The sequence below is a fragment of the Engystomops pustulosus genome, chromosome 4 (genome assembly GCF_040894005.1).
Source record: "Engystomops pustulosus chromosome 4, aEngPut4.maternal, whole genome shotgun sequence".
Taxonomy (NCBI): domain Eukaryota; kingdom Metazoa; phylum Chordata; class Amphibia; order Anura; family Leptodactylidae; genus Engystomops; species Engystomops pustulosus.
This window is the reverse complement of record NC_092414.1, coordinates 70,980,236-71,001,241: the sequence shown is the minus strand read 5'-3', so window position 1 is coordinate 71,001,241 and position 21,006 is coordinate 70,980,236. Positions and strand designations below refer to the sequence as shown.

The window sequence follows — 21,006 nt, the reverse complement described above, 5'->3', positions numbered from 1 at the left end:
CAGGCAATTTGTCACAATTGCCGGAAAGTAGTTATTTTTGTATTTCCTTCCTTCTTAATCTATACATTACTATTGTCCAGGAGTGGATATTGGTACAACATGCATCACACACCATGCAAATACACATGTTTGTAACTTACCCAGTATGCAGATGACGAGATGTCACAGTATTTTTCACAGATATACAGTCATCATATAGCTCTTCACCATATTGAGATTTTCTATGGTCATTATCTTTTTTATATGCAGATTCTTTATCTGGCAACACTTCGATATATATTGGGAAATCATCAAAACAGCTTTTAACTCTTGGCTTTGAACTAAGTGAATAAACAGAAGACCTGGAAATGTGAAGAGAATATTTTTTAAATTGTATTAAAAAACGGTTTGAGATCATAAGCCTTGTAGTAAACAGGTTATAGTGCCGAAATTCTATTCTAGACTACTAGACAACCACTTCAATTTGTGGACAACAAATTGGTGACCGATAAGGCCATTCGGAACTATTTCCTGATGCGTGTCATAAAAACCATATATTACTTAAGAGGGGACCTGCCATGTCAGCTAGAATCATGGCCTTCAGAGTAAACACAACTACTAGGATCCTGGAATGTAAAACAGCAGTATATCATGCTGCTGAGGTTTACGGCTCAAAGACTGGTTATCTCAATCTCATCCATCTGTCTGTTAATATATATGATAAGTCTTATTTTGCTGGAGATGATATTGATCTCTAGCCTTTACTGGAGCAGGTTTATTGCATCATTAAGCCAAGTTTTGTACACCTCACTTCATTATGCAAAGGATGAGACTAAGAAGCTGATCGGTGGGGGCAGTTTTTCTTTAAACTTTTTTTTAGACTTTTTTACAATAACAAATACAGCAGAAAACATTCACATAAATAAAAATAACAATAAACACAATATTTATTTTAATGTTATCATACCCATCTCCAGCAAATCCCAAACCGTTACCAATTTATTTAATACAGAAAAACCTTGATAATTCAGGAATAACTATAAATATGTCAACATTGATGAACATTATACAATCAACGAAAACAATGTATTGTGATCCAATTAAGACTAGTTCTTTACTTCAAAATTTCATTAAATTACAATCATCTTCAACATTCGCCATATTCACAATGCTATAACAACCGGCACATGAAAACTTATCTTAGGCTAATGTGTGGCGAATAACTTCAGCGTCCATTCTGCAGAGCGTGTCAATCAAGGCGGAATCAACGTTTCAAACCTATGTGTAGCCACCTAGACGTAAGTAATATGATGTGATGTCCTAGATGTGCTCCATCGGATTCAGGTCTGGGGAATGAGCGGGCACACTCCAGCCACATGAGGTCTATCATTTTCCTACATTAGGAGAAACCCAGGGCCAACCATTCCAGCATATGTTCCCACAAGGGGTCTGAGGATCTCATCTCGGTACCTAATGGCAGTCAGGCTACATCTGGCAAGCACATGGAGAGCTCCAAAGAAATGCAACCCCACACCATTACTGATACACTGCCAAACCGGTCATGCTGAAGGACGTTTCAGGTAGCAGATTACTCTCCCCAGAGTCTCCAGACTCTATCATGTCAGTCACATTTGCTCAGTGTGATCCTGCTTTCATCTGTGAAGAGCACAGGGCACCAGTGGCGAATATGCCAACCCTGGTTTTCTTTGGCAGCGAATTCGCCGGTGCGGGGACAATAACGCCCTGTCCTGGCCCACTCCCGGCTGGCCGCGCCCTCTCCCAGCCTGGCGTGAAGGTAGCAGATTGGGGCAAATAGTCACAAGTGCTAGCAATAAGCTAGCATTTGCGATTATTTCAGGGCCTCTGCGCCACGTCATGCCCCAATGATTCTAAAAAATAAATCTAAAATGTTTCCTTTTGGAGCAACCTTATCCTCATATGCTCTTCATCATTACCTACAGCTTACTGTTAAAGAATCCATGAATCTCTATCGCATGGCCCTTCAATGTGTGATTAACTTTTCTCCTTTGCTGATAGCATTACAATTCTGTCAGTTTAAACATGTGAAAATAACATTTCTTATTTGTAAAAAATTTTGAGGATTTTTCTTTTTTGGACTAATATCAGCATGAACGAGTTCATCAGCCAAAGAATGGCCCTTGTGATAGACAAACATGGGAGGTGTTCTGAATAATTATCCACATTTCGGATCAGATTGTAAAATGTCCTATGCTGACATTAGTCCAAAAAAGAAAGTCAAGTAAAAATCAAGTTTTTTACTAATAAGACTAAAATAGCACGTTCGCATGTTTAAACTGCCAGAATTGTAATGCTATCATCAAAGGAGGAAAAGTTAATCACCCCTTGTAGGGCCATGTGATAGAGATCCATGGATTGTTTACCTGTAATACAAAAAATGTAGTCTATAAGTTAAAATGCCCATGTGGGGAAAACTACAAGATCAGTGTAAGTAAGACTAAATGAACACAGAGGGGGATAGTTACCAGGGCCTCTGTGCCACCTCAGTGGTGTAGTAACCCTGAAATAATAGCAAATGCTAGTTTATTGCTAGCACTTATCATTTATTTACCCCAATCCGCCACCTTCACGTCAGTGGGGCATGAAGGGGCGAGACGGGGGGGGGGGGTGCGGGCGAGAGTGGGCTGGCGCGTGGCATTACTGTATCCACACCTGCTGACTCGCTGCAGCTGTCGAATTTTCACTGTGAAAATCCACCGTCTGCGTTTATTTATCAGGGCCTGGCGTAGAAATAGATGCTGTACAGAGTGAAGCCTCTTGATGTATAAAACTGCACAAGAGCGCGGCGGGGCTATCATACACCGGCACATGAGGGAATGATTAAAAATAAAACGTTTATTGAGACTACAGTTGCTCGTCATTTTCATGAATGGGGTCATAGGGGTAATAAACTAATGGTGTATTTTGGAGGAAGTTGCAGGATGATGTTATGATGAAGAGCAAATGAAGAAAAGGTTGCTACAAAAGGAAACATCTTGGATTTATCGTTTAAAATCATTGAGTCCTAAAAAAATTAAACAAAAATTTTGAATTTTAATGTGTTTTTATAATGTATGAATAATGTGTTTCAACGTAATGTATGGTGGCCGTCTGAATATTATTTGCTATAATATTTGTTACAATAAAGCATTTAGTTTGATGGTACAAAAAGAAGACATTGGGGCTCATTTACTATGGGTTGTGCGCGCACTTTTGTCGGACTGTGCACTTTATTCGGGGCTAAAATGACTTGCACAGGTATTTAAGTAGTGTGTGTGCTGGGATTGTGTCGCACGCGACCATTTTTTTGGCACAGCTGCGCTGGTCTCCATGCAACACAAATATGGGGGGCGGGCTGTCGGACTGTCCGACTGATTCGGTCTGAGCGGGGGATTTAACTTTTAAATTGTGTCACAAGCCGATGCACTTACATGCACCAGGAAGAAGAGGGTGAACTCCGGCGGACCTGAGCGGGGAAGCAACACATGCAGGATATCGTTGGACAATGCACTTTCTGTGAACCCTGGTGACCCTGTAAGTAAATGTGCCCCATTGCATTGCTTGTAATTAGTATGCAGGTGTATGAAGAGTATATTACTTACTTCCAGACTGCTACACATGGGCTTGAAAAAGGGGAAGGTCCCCCAAAACGTTGTTTCCAGCTTAATTGCCTGTCTGCACACCAGGAGACTACTCTGCTCTGCAGAAATTACGTTAAAGTGTTTCGTCGTAAAATTGACGATAAACGTTGATGAACAGAAAGTCATCAAAAAGGCACTTCTGAGCTAATAAGTGAAGCAGCTGTAAGAATGCAAATATAGGAAAATAGCAATATGCGTCTTACCTTCATTTGTTCATAGACTATAAGCTCTTGCGAAAAGGCCCCTCATTCCTATTGTGTTGTCTGTATTCTGTAATACCCTATTTTATTTGTATATGACCCCATGATCTGTTGATGACAACGCTATATTGTCCTACAGCAGCCTGTCTTGGAAATCACTAACTATTCCAGTGAAATACACAAGTGATGGGGTACTGTGTTTATTGGGTATAATCCAACTAATGCCATGCATATACTAACTTTAGTACAAATCTTCATGCTTGTGACTTACCCAATATGCAGATAGCCACGTGTCTCAGCAATAGCAGAATCACTTACGCCTTTACAATAATCATATTGCTGTTTAGGAAATGGAGACGTTTTATATTTACTAATGTCATTGTAAGCAATTTCTTGTTCTGGCAACTTCTGGATACAGGATGGGGGTACACTGGACTGTGAACTACCTGGATAAACTGGGGGCCTGTAAAGGTGAAAAACATGTTTTATACAAAAATAAACTATAAACCTTGTATTTAGTTGTACACACAACACTTCCGGGAAATCATATAATACTATAATATTGAACAAAACATGTAAAGAACAATTGGGCACATTGTTTGTAGCTAATGGACTCGACTTTTGCCGGAAATACATTGCACTAAGGATGCTGCCATGTTGAGAAAATATCCTGATCTGAAAGAATTATGTTATTGAATAGAAATATATATATATACTGCTCAAAAATGAAGGGAACACAAATCAAGGGAAATCAAATTTACTAACCAATGGAGGCCTGAAATTGGAGTCACCCACAAAATTAAAGTGGGAAAAACACACTACAGGATGATCCAACTGTGATCTAATGTCTGTAAAACTGAGACTCAGTAGTCAAAATGAGGTTTAGTATTGTGTGTGGCCTCCACTTGCCAGCATGACCTCCCTACAACGGCTCGGCATTCTCCTGACGAGTAGACTGTGGTCCCCACCTTCAGGACCATTCCTGCCACTAGAGGGGGCGCGCCCAGACTTCTCCCAGCCTTAAAGGGCCAGCGTCCTCCTTATTGGCTCTTGCATTCCTGGCTCGGCTATATAGCCTGGCGACTCCCAGCATCCCCTGCCGGATCTTCATGTCCTATTACTGAAGAGAAAGCCCTCTGTGTTCTCGAGCGTTTCCAGACGCCTCTGTGATTTCCGTGTTCCGTGGTGTTTCTGTGTTCCTGGTTTCCTGTGTTATTCCTGTGGCGGTCCTGCATTCCTGTGGCGGTCCTGCATTCCTGTGGCGGTCCTAGATTCCTGTGGCGGTCCTGCATTCCTGTGGCGGTCCTGCATTCCTGTGGCGGTCCTGCAATCCTGTGGTGGTCCTGCAATCCTGTGGCGGTCCTGCAATCCTGTGGAGGTCCTGCCAGCCGTCCTTCGGAGGTCCTGCCAGCCGTCCTTCGGAGGTCCTGCCAGCCGTCCTTCGGAGGTCCTGCCAGCCGTCCTTCGGAGGTCCTGCCAGCCGTCCTTCCCGTGGTCCTGCCTGCCTGCCTTCCCGTGGTCCCCGTGTCCCTACCTTGGCTGCCACCGTGGGCCTAGTCGCACCCGCGGAGCGACCTGGTGACTCCCCGCCGCAGCAAGACCATCCCGCTTTGCGGCGGGCTCTGGCGAAGACCAGGAGTTCACTTAGACTCCGCTCCCGGGTGCGGCTAAGGTTGTTATCTCCCGCGGTGGTCCAGGGAGTCCACTCACTTAGTCCTAAGGGACTATTCCCCTGAGATTGTGACAGTCTTCATTCCTAAGGACACAATTATTTTTTTCAGGTGGCCACACAAAAATAATCTGTGGCCCATGAAGAAGGGATGTAAATGCAGACTGTAACTTCTTATCTCTAGTTGCTTTTAACACTTTTACCAAATTGATATGAAGAAAACTCAGCTAACCCTAACCCTAATAGTAATTCATAGAAAAATCCTTCATAGTCAAAAAAATGTACAGGTGCCTGTAATCTATAATTGTATGGTTTAAAATATGTTACAAATGTTCTATATTATATATCATAGTAATAATAGCAAAGAAGACCGAAGCACAGGGACGGATGAACTCAATAAGAGTGCTTTATTCCAACCACATGCAACGTTTGGATCGCATTTCGATCTTTGTCAAGCAAGCGATCATATAAGATAGTGTTAGTGGTGGATATAGCCTTCAACTTGGGACTGCCATATGCTTTAGGCTATATTCACACTGCCGTTGCCCGCCCGTACCGTAGCGGGCAACGGCAGTGTACGGGGAGAGGAGAAGGAGGTGAGCGCAGCCTAGCAACCTATGGCGCACGGCGCCGTATTACGGGAAAAGATAGGACATGTCCTTTCTTTTTCCCGGGTACGGAACGGTACGGTGCCGCACGTGTGCAGCACCGTACCGCTCCCGTAGGGTGCCGTGCGCCCATAGGAGTGTATGGGGGACGTATATCGGCCGTATATACGACGGCCATATATACGTCCTCCATACGTTCGTGTGAATGTAGCCTAAATATAGATAATGTTCTAAGTGGTTTTATTCTTTCAAATCACTTTTCAGCTCAGCTCATTTCATGATGAATTAGGGACCATTGTGGTGGGCTTTCTAGTAGAGTAGATTCTATGAAATCTGAAATATTTATAATATAATATGTATTTCTGCACAAAACTCAATATAATATGTATAAACAATATTATATAGGAATTAATATCATCCCACTGCTGTGATCTATATTTGCTTCTATTAGTTTTGTGTCCACACATCTAGAATGTTTTTTATTAGTGCTCTGTTATTTAAACCAAACAGCAAAAAATTCCTTCTTTTTTTTATGCAAACAATTCTAGTCCCTGATTTAGTCTAAACACAAAGGAAATTACTGGTCTGTCATTGTCAGCATAAAACAAGTGTTTGTTGATGTAGCAGCAGGCTATAACATCACAAGGCTCCTATGTTTCTGAGCTATCAGTAAATTGTTCTATCTGACTCTCCCCCGTTCTATTATTATCCTAAATAATTAGGTCATATGCCTCCATAGGCTAGTATGCTCCTTCTTAATCAAAAGTAGAAGAAACTTTTAGCTTCCTCTGTTACTGGAACACAATGGCCCAGATATATGAAAACTGGTACATTCTGCCTTAGTGCAGTTTGCCTCAGTTTTCCCGAATATTTCTATTTTGCGCCAGTTTGTGCCGAATTGCCCTGGGTTTTTTGGCGCCCGCGATCGGATTGTGGCGCATCGGCGCCGGCTCGCACGCGACAGAAATCGGGGGTCATGGTCGTCAGACAACCCGACGGATTCGGACAAACTGCAGAATTTAAAAAACAAAATGTGTCGCAAGGTCAAGCACTTACATGCACCAGGAAGAAGAAGGTGAACTCCGGCGGAACTTGGCGCGGAAGCGACACCTGCAGGAAATTGGACGCGCAACCTTAGTGAATCGCACCGGACCCGAATCCTCGTCGGACAACGCACAGCGGGATCGCGACAGGATCGGGTAAGTAAATGTGCCCCATTATTTAGTACTTTTGCTCTTAGTTAATCTGATCTGTTGTCAAGATGTGACACAGTTGCACCTTTATCTTTTTGGTGCAATTTGCTTCATTTATTACAACAAGATTGTGGTGTATCCCAGTAATAAATGTGGTGCAAACTAGGAAACACACCACCACCATGCCCCTTCAAGTGCACAGTTTTCAAAAAGTGTTGGACAAAATGCAACGTAGACAAAAAAACTGGTGCTGACACAATAATATAACTGGGCCACTATATATTTTAAACCAATGTTCTGAATTTCCAAAGTTGTAGAAGAAAATGGGCTCTTGTGAAGTTTCTATTGTGACTAATCTCCAGAATTTGCAACTAGCTTGACAATATATGACACTAGAAAGTGAATTTCCTTACAGAAATTTTACTTATTATGATAGGGATAAATGTTTTATGTACGTGTACCAATCCAAACAGAAAATGCATAATATGTTTACCATTATCTATGAGGTCCACATGTTTTATAGTTAAAGGGGTATACCAACAGAGACAAGAATCTTAAATATACTCAGGATAACAGAATAACACATTCCCTAATTCACTGTTATCAACAAAAATACAGCATTTCACAGATATAATTCCAACCTGTCTCTATCAGTCCAGGTGTATTTTGGTTGTCCCTGGATTCATCTGTGAATCTTCTGACTATAGTTGGATTTTTCTCATTAATAGCTTCTCTTGTCTGCATACTGCAGTGCTCTCTGCCTCCTGCATTACAAGACCAGCCCAGACACAGGCATTTCCTGCAGACAAGCAGCAATGTGCAGAGACTACAAGCTTCAGACAAGATAAGCTCAATAGAAGAAGACCTTCTTATCCTCTGTCTGAATTAGTAATGGGTCGTTCGCAAACGGGCCGGCACAAATAGCCGGCTCATTTGCGTGAATGATATGAGTCGGCGGACCTCAGTGAGCCGGTGGCTCGCCAAGCCCTGTCTGTCCTTGCAAGGTGGAAAGCTTCTTATCCAACCAGCACTCAATTACACAATTACAGCTTCCTTCTCAGACAGATATCTACCAGCTTTACTACCATCTCCACTGGAGGTCTCCCTGAATTCATTAGGATCAGAGAAAACCCTACTGATTTGAGAGGTGTGTTGATTTTGCAATCTATGAAACTTATGTTCCATTCACCGGTTAACGGTATGAAGACATTAAAATCGTGATAAAATGCCTAGGAACAAGGTACATTCCACATTTTTTCTATGGAGGTTTCCATTTACACCCACCCATTTATTAGGGTGACTGAAATGCGTCAGTTACCATAACGTGACACACCAGCTTGACCCTCCCTGGAAATGTTGCTGGTGCTCAGTGCAGTGTAAAATTCAGTTAGCATCTTACCGATGAGATGAGTTGCTTGAAGGAGAGAAAATGGTCTTTAATTGTCTTTCTGACTTCCCACGGTTTTTCCAATTAGTATGGCTTAATCTGTCATTGTAGGCATTGGTTCCTGTCAAGATATCATTGCCTGATAATTCATGGCACCTGTATTTTAAGTTGCCTTCTATTCTATAATTTTGGTTATGACTTGTAGAAAGCACGTCTTCAGATCTGCAAGAGACAGAGGAAGAAGTCAGTCAGTAGCAATAAAATGAATTACACTCCTACGATACTGGTTCATCATTGATGGTAGACCAAAACCAACAGTGTCCATTTTAAAGGTTAAAGAAAAATTCCAAGCACATATTTTCATTTAAACCTCATATTACCTATAATTTTTACCACCCAACTCCTGTAATCCATAAAGATGCATATTCCCCTCCTTCTCCGACTTCTCTTAATTTCTATGATTATATATTATTTCCTAATGTTGTTTTTTAAAGGGGTATACTGGTGTTTTTCTTTGATTTCATTGATCTTAAGTAATTGGCAGGGACTCACCTTGGGCACCCACAATATTAACCCCAATGAGCTTCTTCTTTTTCCAAGACCTGTCAATCCTGTTCATCAAAAGACCTTGGTTCTGCTCAGTCATAGGAAAGTGAAAATATGACCAAGACAGTGCTTGTCCACAGTACTTATCCCAACACTGCAATTCTACAAAATACTTAACGGTGTCTGGGCTGGATGTCAGTATAAAAAAGTTCCAAATACCTTTCTAATGTATTCAATGTTTTGCATTGTGAATAAAGACAACAATGTTATACTCACTGATCTGCAATGTTGAAATAAATTATGATTTCATAACAATAGGGTGCAGAACTAATCTCCATAATAGTGAACCATAGAATAGAAATCTTTAATTGGCCTATTAAACAATATCCAGTTAAATCACAGCACATGAATGCAATTCTCATCATGTCAAGCGGTTTAGTCTTTCTGCGGATATGATGTGGTTAATTGATGGTCAGGTCCTATATGTATAAAATGCTTTCATTATCTGTAAGAAGAATTACTGGGGAGCTGGAATTTCTGTAGTGGGTAGGGCTAAGGATACAACCAATTCCTTGTGTTATTCAGTGCAAGTCAACAATAAGGCCTATGTGTCTGAATCACCACAATAACAGGATATTGTTGCAGATGAAAACAAGCAGAACACTTTTATGACTGTCCAGAGCATGGATACAGCTTGAAATGTTTTCCAGAAACATATTTAAAATGTCAATCTATTTTATATGTAATAATAAACATCAACATTTCTCTTTCTGGAATAAAATAATTTAGCTATTTGTGGGGAAAGCTGAATAGCCTGTATATTAATGGAATCTTTTAGGTAAAATTCTCCCAAAATTATCAGTGTCAAATTAGTAGGTTAGCGCTAACCTTTTGAAGTATATAATAAAAGTGGAGGCTGTAGATGTGTCGGGCATTTCAGAAAATTTTGTTGCATTATTGTCCAGAGCAATAATTACAGCATAATAATAATAATTATTATATATCACCATCATATTCTGCAGCGCTTTACTAATCATAGGGGACATATACAAATATAATAAAACATGACAGAGCACAAACAAAAGAAGTGAGGGCCCTGCTTATAGTCTATGAGTTAAAAAGGGGCGACACAAGAGGTTAAAATAATATTTAATGGTCCAGCTGTTCTTCATAAGGGAATAGAACAAAATATAATATAATATAATAAATAGAGGTGCTGCTTCTTGACCCAGTCATCAGACATCATCTGTTATACAAAGTTCAAGGTCAATCGGACTGCAGAGAAGCCTGAAGCTTGGTGTCTGGGGGTTGCTGGATAACAGATGGCAGGAGGACACATGATGGGTTAGTAAGGAGAGTTAAAACTTTAAGCAGTTAATGAGTATTATAGACTGCCTAAAGAGGTGGGTTTTAAGAGCATGTTTAAAACTTTGAAAGTTGGATGTAAGTCTGATATTCCAGGGCAGAGCATTCCATAGAATTGGTGCAGCTCTAGAGAAGTCTTGGAGACGTGAGTGGGAGGTTTGAATTAAGGCAGAGATTAATCTAAGACCACTGCTGGATTGAAGAGCATGGGTTGGGCAATAGACTGAGATGAGAGAGGAGAGGTAGGAAGGTGCAGCATTATCCAGAGCTTTGTGGATGAGGGTTATTATTTTGAACTATATTCGAAAGAAGACCGGCAGCCAGTGCAGTGACTGGCATGAACTGGAGGCATCTGTACTGCGTTCGGTCTGAAAGACGAGCCTGGATGCTGCATTAAAAGTAGGGGAGGAATAGAGTTTAGTGATTGGAAGACCGAGTAGTAGAGGGTTACAGTAGTCTAGATGAAAGAGAATCAATGAAACACTTAGTATTTTACAAGTTTTAATTGTGAGAAATAGGCAGATTTTAGAGATATTTCTGAAATGCATGTGGCAAGATGGTTGAATATGTGGTGAAAAAAAGAGGTTGGAGTCCTGCACAACCCCAAGACAGAGGGCCTGCTGATTTGGGGTTATGGTGACCCCACACACTGAGATGGAGAGGTTAGGATAGACACTGTTAGTGGATGGTGGAAAGACAAGAAGTTCAGTCTTAGAAATATTAAGTTTCAAGGAGAGAAATGACATTATGTTAGAGACAGCAGAGAGACAATCCTTAGGCTATATTCACACTGCCGTTGCCCGCCCGTACCGTACCGTAGCGGGCAACGGCAGTGTACGGGGAGAGGAGGAGGAGGTGAGCGCAGCTCACCCCCGCCCCTCTCCATAGCAACCTATGGCGCACGGCCCCGTATTACGGGAAAAGATAGGACAGGTAGGGTGCCCGTAGGGTGCCGTGCGCCCATAGGAGTGTATGGGGGACGTATATCGGCCGTATATACGTCGGCCGTATATACGTCCCCCATACGTTCGTGTGAATATAGCCTTAGTGTTCTGAATTAGGCCAGGGGTGATGTTACGTGCCAAAGTATATGGTTGGGTATCATCAGCACAAAGATGATACTGAAAACCAAATCTGCTGATGGTTTGTGCAATGGGGGCAATATAGAGCGAAAAGAGGAGAGGACCTAGGACTAAGCCCTTAGGAACCCTAACAGTAAGAGGAAGATGAGAAGAGAAAGATCCAGAAAAGGAGACAATGAAAGTGTGGTCAGAAAGATAGGAAGATTTAAAATGCAACTTTGATTTAAAAATGTATAAAAATTTTATTTGATGGCAAAAAATGTTAACAAAACCGAAAATTATTTGCTTCAAACCTCCTAAATGTAATTAATGAACATGTAAAGATTTCAGAGATACCTCACAGTCATATGTTCTCATGAATAAATCATCATAAAATCACGAAAACTGAAATAACCATCTAGAAATTTTAAGACCGTCACAACCTGCAAAATATAGCGATTAAACACATTAAACAGTAGATGCATCCGTAAAAAAGGGATGTAAAAATAATAATCAAAGAGGAACACTCCAAAAAATTATAAAGAAAAAGCAATGCAATATATGCTTGTAATCCACAAATGTGTGATATAACAAACACAACCACCTTCATGCTACTTTGCTGCAAACTGTGATAAAATGCAAAAATTACCTGAAAATACTAAATTTCCACTAAAATATGTACAAATCCAGGCTTGGTATATAAAGTAAATGTACATACCCCACATGTGTATATTCACCAAAATATACAGTTAAAGGAAAGTTAAATCTGTGGGTTGTGCAAAAAAAATTTGCTGTAAATTGCTGTATCACACAGATATATTGTGTAACCCCTTAAGCCACCGTGATGTTGTGAAAGGTCATGGTGAGCTTTTGTTTGGGCCACCATGACATTCCCCAACGTTATGTGGATCGCACAGGTTCCAAAGCAGAACCTGTGTGATGTGTGCAGTAGGCCGGCTGTATGTGACAGCCGAGCCTCTGCATGTTGTTTTACCCTTTAGGCGCCGCGGTCAAACATAACCGCAGCACCTAAAGGGGTTATCCACCTCTCCGCCAAGAGATTGGCCCCCCCTGCGCCGAGTATGGGGATGCTGATCGTCTCCATGGCAGCCCTGGGGTCCAATGAAGGACCCCAGGGCTGCCGTGTCTGACTACCTGCTGTGTCAGACCCAGCAGTTCAGATTTCAGTCTATGCATTTGACTGGTATAATACATTTCCATACATCATACATCAGCAGTGTATTAATTTGAACAAGTGATCAGATCCAAATTTTAGGAAAATAATCATCTTATTGTCAAAATGTAAAAATTCCAAATAGAACCTCCATTTTGTTTTAATTCTTGTGAGATGCTGTGAGAAGGGTTAACAAGCTTACCAAAGACTGTTTTGAATAGTTTTGGGGGGCAGTTTTAAAAATGGGGGGGATCTGTGGGGAGTTTCTAATAAATAGAACTTTGAAAACCTTTACAAAGATGAATTGTCCTCTTAAAATATTGAATCTGAAATTTACTTGAAAATTTGGAAAATCGCTGTTCGCTCTGTAAGCCTCCTAACGTCCTAATAAAATAAATGAAAATCTAAAAATTTTGTCAGCATAAAGCAGACATAAGGTTAATGTTAGTTAGCAAACCAGTTTGGGCGGTTAGACTAACTGTATGCTGAGTATAACATTTAGAAATCAGAAAAATAGGAACATATTTTAAATGTTCACCAAATTTCCATTTTTTCACAAATAAGTGAAAATAAACTTGATAAATATAATTGGTAAGATAAAGCAAAGTTATAACTGCATATCATGATTTGAAAAAAAAACGGGCTGTGTCCTAAGGGAGAAAATTAGCTTAGTCCTTAAAGGGGTTTTCCCACAAAACAAAGTTAGACCCTATTCACAGGATAGGGCCTAACTTGCTGATCGGCGGGGTCTCAGTGATGAGACCCCTCACAGATCACGAAAACAAGGGGTCCCATGGGGTCGCAGTTACCTCGGTCGGACCCCGCGTCGCTTTGGGACAGTAATGGAGCAGATGGCCGTGCATGACCGTTCTGCTCCATACATCTCAATGGAGCTGACGGAAATTGCTGAGCGCCGCGCTGCACTTCCTACAAGACAGAAAAATGTGCACCTTAACGGGTGTGTTACTGCTTAGTTGGAGTTTGCACCACATTTCTTTCTGCGTTACAAAATAAACACAAAAAGAAAATGGTGCACACTTCCCAAGCAGTACTGGGGGTGCCAAATTAATGAAGAACTTGTGCCAGTTTAGATGATTCTCGCATACTCTGCGCACTCCGCAGGCAAAATGTGCTCCTATGTGTGAGTATATTGTAATAAAGACTTGGAAGAACTAATACAGAATTCTTGGTGACTGTCATTCTGTCTCTCTTCCTTAGAAGAAGAAAGTTAAAGGAAACCTACCACTTGAAGTGGTAGGTGTAAGATGGAAATACCGAGCACCAGCTCAGGGTGAGCTGGTGCCGGTGCTTACTTTCAATAGTGTCCTAAACCACTGTATCGCGGTTTAAACACTTTTTATTCTTTACCGCCGAGGGAGCTCCGGCCCACCATGCGCGCAGCTCCCCGGCATTTCCTAAAAAGTGTTTAAACTGCGATACAACAGTTTAGGACACTAATGAAAGTAAGCACTGGCACCAGCTCACCCTGAGCTGGTGCTCGGTATATGCATCTTACACCTACCATTTCATGTGGTAGGTTTCCTTTAAAGGGCATCTACCACCAGGATGAAGGACTGTATGCAAATCAGCCTGAGGGGCTCCAGGCTTCATAGGTGTTAATGGAGCCTGGAGCCCCTCAGGCTTATTTGCATACAGTCCTTCATCCTGGTGGTAGATGTCCTTTAAGATGTGTGTTTTAGAATGGAGCACCACCAGAAGGTGCCCTGCTGCATAAGAAGTTTGATCATAAAAAGTTTCTGTAGAAGGGGTCAGTAGTTTTTCCCTTTATTGTGGGAAGGCTATATCTTATGATCTGACGAACCTAGAAACACGGGTGTCATTTTAAAAAGGATGTTTTGTTTCTAGATGAAATAAAACCAGAGATATCCACAGTTAGGAGTGTAATTTTCTTATACATCTGCCACTCCAGACAGTAACTATCTTTGTGTCTATGGCACCTAGAAACACAATCCTCATGGCATATTTAATGGGTGATTCTCCTCTTTAAAATGACACCACCACAGGTGCCACAGTTCAGAAGATATCCCTGTTTGAAGTGTGCCCCCATCCAGCCTGTTAGCAGAAGGGAGCATGGAAAAGGTGTAGGAAGAGGGGGCTGACAAATGCAATGTGCTACAAGAAGCTGTGCCCCAGGAATTGTGATTTTTCAGGGCTTGTACATCAAAAAGTTTGTGTACAGGTCCTACTATAAATGTCCCTTATGTGTTTTTTAACCTGACCAAACACCTCCTCCCACAAAGAATGAAAATAAAATTAGTCCACAAGTTATACTGTAGGAAACTCATAAGGACATCCTAAAACAAAACCTCAACCAGTTACATTGGAGATCTGTGCAGTTTTGTTAAAACAGAACCTTACAAGGTAAGATAAGATTTGTAGGTTTATCATCATTGAACTAAATAATGTAATTGCCACAGTTTATTATATGTCAGATACACTAATACCGCCTGTCATATGTGTGCACAAGCTACCAGTACCTGATCAGTAAACATAAGCAGTTTAGCTTTTCTTTATCAGTGAGTCACTGTAAGGTTTTTTCCATCAACCCATGTAACTTGTCTATTTCACTAAATACTGAATTTCTCATGAAATTTGGGAAAATAAAGAAACTGACAACTTGGAAATATCATTTCCCTAGTCACCACTAACACTAACCAAGGCATGTTCTATCAGTACTGGAAATAGTAACATTCTGCTGATAATATATTCATGTATTTACAGGAAGAACAAGAGAATTCATGCAGCAAAATTGTAATGAAACTTCTTTTAATGTATTTCATATTATTATTACATTACTAGTCATTTGTTTAGTTATATCGTATCTAACAATCACAAACACATGGAAACCCCTCCGGATACATTGCTGTGGGAACAATAAAGCATATGCTAAGCACAGCTACCACTTACTTCTCAGTCCTTGGGATAACATCTCTCCTTGCTCTTATCTTGCATGACAAGTTTGGTGGATGCTATGTCATAGATAAGCATTCAGTAATGGCTGCATTGCCCTGTACTATGCTATGACTATGTAATTAGCACATGGTATTAACATAATTAGCATATGATGACTACAGTGGCTTACAGGCTCAGGTGCACCTGCTCCTGCTGTTCTGCTTCCTGGATCACACAGTCTCTCCCTTTGCATCTCATTGGCTTCCAGCTATGACACAGCACTGGGATAGCTCACAGGCTATAGGATATAACGCCTTACCTTCATAGGGCTGAGCAGTGCTGGCCTCCCCCTAGCTGTCCGGTAGGGTTAATAATGAACCTAGTGCCATGGCAGCACATTACTGCAGTAGGGACTGCCTCCCTGGCAATGCCATTCCTCTGCTGAGGGAGGGGACTGCACTGCTCAGCTGCTGGAAGGAGAGCAGGGGTTACATAACAGCTGCCACAACAGTTATCTGCTGGAATACAAGGGATTTATTAGTCAGACCATCCTAAAAGTGCATAGAGGTCAATAAAAGGTGTGCATTGGACTTTACTCTACCACATATCATGTATGTTTATACAAGTACATTGTATTATATTCAGTTGTTATGTTGTATACATTGTTGTATACATTCTGAATGGACAAAGAATAATAGTTTGAAGTATTCTGGACAACTATGCGCTATATTCTGCTGTTTTCCAATCTGTGGGCTTGATGTAACAGTGTTTGAGTTGCACTTTCTGGTGTTTTTTGTGCCTTCTTTTTCCTGATTTGTCATATTTATTATTGTGGGATCTCTGCACTGTTGGTTATTTTTTTTCATTCATATTTCAGGTTTTGTGTGGTTAGCTTATTAGAGATTTGCAACATTTTGGAAAGTCGCATAGAATGTTGCACATCCCACAAAACCTGGCTTTAAAAAACAAGACGCGTTCATTTATCATTGGCTCCTTGCAACAGTTCTGTAGGGTAGATGTATCTTTTTTTTAACTTGCATTTTTTGTTTTACTCTTTGGAGGTTTTTGCATTTGCACATTTTTTTCCCATATTTTTTGCTTGCGATGCGCTGCTTTTCCTGCTTTGTGCTAAATACATCTTTGAACTTCCCTGCTGGCAGATGTTGGTGCATGATATGTCATTGGTTTCACCTATAAGGTAAATAAAAGGTGCAAATACTCTCCGGTCCCCACCAGGTGTAGAAAACTGCTTGGTTTAGGGTGAGACAAATTTCAGAAATTGTGCAAAATAGAGCACACAATTTAACTAAAGGAAAACTGTGCATAGATAAATCAAAGAGCAGAACTGCTAAAAAAAACAGAGGTGCAAAATGCCACACTACATTTTATCTTTCCCTTTTTGCTCTATTACATAGGACTTTTATCAGGAATTTTGCAGGCCCTGGAAAGATTAATATTTTATACAGTGCCACCTAATGAAATAATTCATATTCCTGCCCATCCCTAATATATTATATGATACATAGTGCCCCCAATGAATTATGGAAAATGCCTCCTCCAATGAAAAATAATATAAATATTGCCCCATAATGCATTAGTGTTACCCACTATATATATATATATTGCTACCATAACAAATTATCACATGTAATAATAAATAATTTAGATATAAATAAATAATAATTTATATATTAAATTAAATTAATATTAGTATAAATTAATAATAATTTCTAGGGTGTCCTCTATAATGAATTGTAAAATACGTAGTGACCTTATAATACAAGTTTTTACACATAAAGAGTCCCCTAAATATGTACACCCCTGGTAAAAATGCAAACACAGGCTCAAAATCAAATAAAAATGTATCTCCCAGTGCTACCACAGTTTCCACCTTTGTCACTCCCAAATAGAAGGACGCAGACAGCTCTATGTAATCTCCCCGCAACCTGTCCCAGGGGAAAGAAATATCATCACAAGACGTCAATACCATTGATTTTTTTTAACACAAGTGACCTTTTCTAGCCACTCGAGTTCTATGGCAGCCCTGGAGTCTAGAGTCACAGCACTAAATAAAAGGGGGCAATCGCCGAACCTGTGATGACAGTACTGCCAGTACCTGCTCTGACGACTCTGTTTACATGTTTCATTTATATAATCAATGCATATGGAATACTGTCAGAGTTGTAATAAATATATTTATGTTAGTCTGAGGTATTACACAAAAAACTCCTTTCTTTGTGTCAAGTGTATAGTCATCCACCCCAATCATAAGCCGCCATCACAAAATCCATTTTAAATCATGGATGTAAAAGTCCTGCACAGTAGCAGAGTAGCATCAGGGGCGTAACTACAGCCATAGCAGCTGCTCTGGGGCCCGCAGTGCCAGGGGGCCATGGCATCACAGATGATACACTAAAGAATAATGGTTGTGCACCATTATATACATATTATGCTGCATATTGTACGGAATAATATGTATATAACAGTGCACATCTTCCACAGTACATGGCATGAAATGCTGGGGGACAGGAAGGGGATAGCATAACAACAGAAGTAGGAATCTCTCATCCCTACTTCCTGCTGTGCCTCTCCTAATTACGCCTCTGCTGGGCATAATAAAACAAACACCCACCTCGGCATCAATCATGGGTGTTATAAGAGTGCAACTCTTCTCCTCCTCCACCTTGCCTACGGCTAGCCTTTGGAATTTCAGCAAAAAATAAATAAAAAAAATAGTTATTGTCACACCCATAGATTTTTCATATTACCATACTATCTACAGAGGTTTTGGGTTTTTTTTTTTGCAGGATTAGTGAGATCTTTATTCGTAGCATTAAGGGTATATATGACGTTATGGGGACTTTGATTTCCATTTTTCGGGTGGATGAGGCAACCACAAAATGGCAATTCAGACTTTCTTATTATTCTATTCCGAATGCAGAATGAATACTGTTGTATATATGCATTAGTAGTATAACATGTAAAATGTAAAGAATATTTTAATAATTCTGACATTTCCCAACATTTAGATAATAAATAAGTTGTTTTGATTGTTTAGGGTATTTTTCTATGAAAAATAAAAAGGAGATATTTGGCATATTTCATTTGTTTACCCCTGAAGACTTGCAACTGCTTCTCCAATACAACACATTCTAGAGCACATGAAATTCTTCCATGTACTGTACCCATAGCTTTTTGAAGGACTTCACATGGAGGAAGTTATAATCATGGTTCGATTATCCATACACATATCAGAGAATCTTCCTTCATCGAAGAATAAGATGGCATTTACGGCCCTAGCCTTGTATGTATGACAGTTATGTATTGTGCTTATTTTTTAATGGTTGCAAATCGCCTCAAAATCCTACATTATATCTTTTTACAGGTTCTTAAGATCAACTAAAGCCGTGTATTCGGGCGTATAAGACGACTTTTGAAGACAGAAAAATCTTCTGTCTTGTCTGGGGTCGTCTTATACGCAGGTAATCCCGCCCGCCCGCTGTGTATTCACGGTGGCGGTCGGATCGCGCTGCATGGAGAGGGCTCACGGGCTGATCGGTGCCAAGCACCGTGATCGCTGCTAACACTGGGTGTTTTCACAGCATTGGCTGCCGGCAAAGCTGATCTTACCTGGGATCGCCGCTCCCCGTGATGTCATCGGGGGCGGCGATCCGTCTCTATGGTAGCCTCGGGTCTTCCGAAGACCCGAGGCTATTTCGTTTTAACCCCTTCATTACAATGTGCTAGGGTTAAAGTACCCTAGGGAGTCTGAAAAATAGTATAAATAAAAATAAAAAAAGTTAAAAAAAATAAAATTATAATAAAAAACCCTAAAATTTAAAATCACCCCCCTTTCCCTAGAATTGACATAAATATAAATAAACAGTAAAAATCATAAACACATCAGGTATCGACGTGTCCGAAAATGCCCGATCTATCAAAATATGATAACGGTTTTTCAATGCATTTAACCCCGTAACGGAAAATAGCGCCCAAAGTCGAAAATGGCACTTTTTTGCCATTTTGAAAAATATAAATAAATCTATAAAAAGTGATCAAAAGGTCGTACAGTCCTAAAAATGATATCATTGAAAATATTATCAAATTTCGCAAAAAATGACACCACCCACAGCTCCGTACACTAAAGTATAAAAAAGATATTAGCGCCAGAAGTTGGCAAAATCAAAAAAATAATTTTTGTACAGGAGGTTTTCATTTTTGTAAATGTATGAAAACATTATAAAACCTATACAAATTTGGTATCCCCTTAATCGTACCGACCCAAAGAATAAAGTAGACATGTCATTTGGGCGCTCAGTGAAAGACGTAATATCCAAGCCCACAAGAAAATGGCGCAAATGCTTTTTTTCACCATTTTCATTGCATTTGGAATTTTTTTCCCGCTTCTGAGTACATGGCATGGAATATTTAATAAAATGAAAATTTAAGGTACAGTATGGTAACATTTACAGTAAAATGGACGATGCTAATGTTGTTGTTGTATGCCTTATGTTTATTAGCGACAGTTTTCCTGCTATATACCTGCATGTCATAAGAATTTACATTAAAAAAAGGACCATGTTAAATTCAAATCTGTTTTTTTTTTTAATTTTTACCGGTGTTTTGTATGCGTTGGAAAAGGGGTAGTCTTATACGGCGAATATATCTTAAACTCTATATTTTAAACAGGAAAGTAGGGGGGTCGTCTTATACACCAGGTCGTCTTATACGCCGGAATATACGGTAATGGTATGTATACCACTTATACTAATATTTATAGTTGTCATAAATCAAACAGAACAATATATCACGATACATACCTACACAAATTACATCATATGTACACTGACCACTTACCTTCTTCTAACATGCTCTTTCTGGATGTGGACTCTTCTGTTTGTAGCCATAGTCAACAATAGCTGATAATTTCAGAGGACATGTGTTTTCACAATGGTGACACATTTCTTCCTCATTCTAATGGACTAACACAACTGGCTAAGCTGCATTTTCTGTCCTACAGAAGCTAGTAAAAAAAAAAACTCAGGCTAGGTTACTAAAGGGTTGTAGATTACTAGAAATAATATAATAAATAATAAAATAATAAGTATGGTATAAATAGTATGGTAAACTATAGAAGTTATCATCTAGGAAGGAAGAATAATAAATCTTTATTTATATAGGGCTTTCATATTCCACAGCTCTGCACAGATCATGGGGTACATACACAAATAAAATAAGACATAACAGATTAA

General features: G+C 40.1%; 1 protein-coding gene across 2 annotated transcripts in view; it reads right to left on the bottom strand.

The window, feature by feature from the left end:
• The window catches only part of ARHGEF37 (Rho guanine nucleotide exchange factor 37), a 53,368-nt gene extending 32,657 nt beyond the window's left edge, over positions 1–20,711 (bottom strand). The window contains exons 1-4 of one of the 2 annotated variants that reach the window (XM_072146206.1): positions 20,612–20,711; positions 8,708–8,917; positions 4,110–4,301; positions 141–341 (exon numbers count right to left, since the gene is read on the bottom strand). In XM_072146206.1, the coding sequence (XP_072002307.1) occupies positions 141–341; positions 4,110–4,301; positions 8,708–8,917; positions 20,612–20,661 (653 nt within the window). In that variant the 5' untranslated portion in view covers positions 20,662–20,711. Of the gene's footprint in view, positions 1–140; positions 342–4,109; positions 4,302–8,707; positions 8,918–15,944; positions 16,082–20,611 lie in introns of those variants that run through there. The other variant, XM_072146205.1, reaches the window with a different exon arrangement.
• Positions 20,712–21,006: the final 295 nt, after the last annotated feature.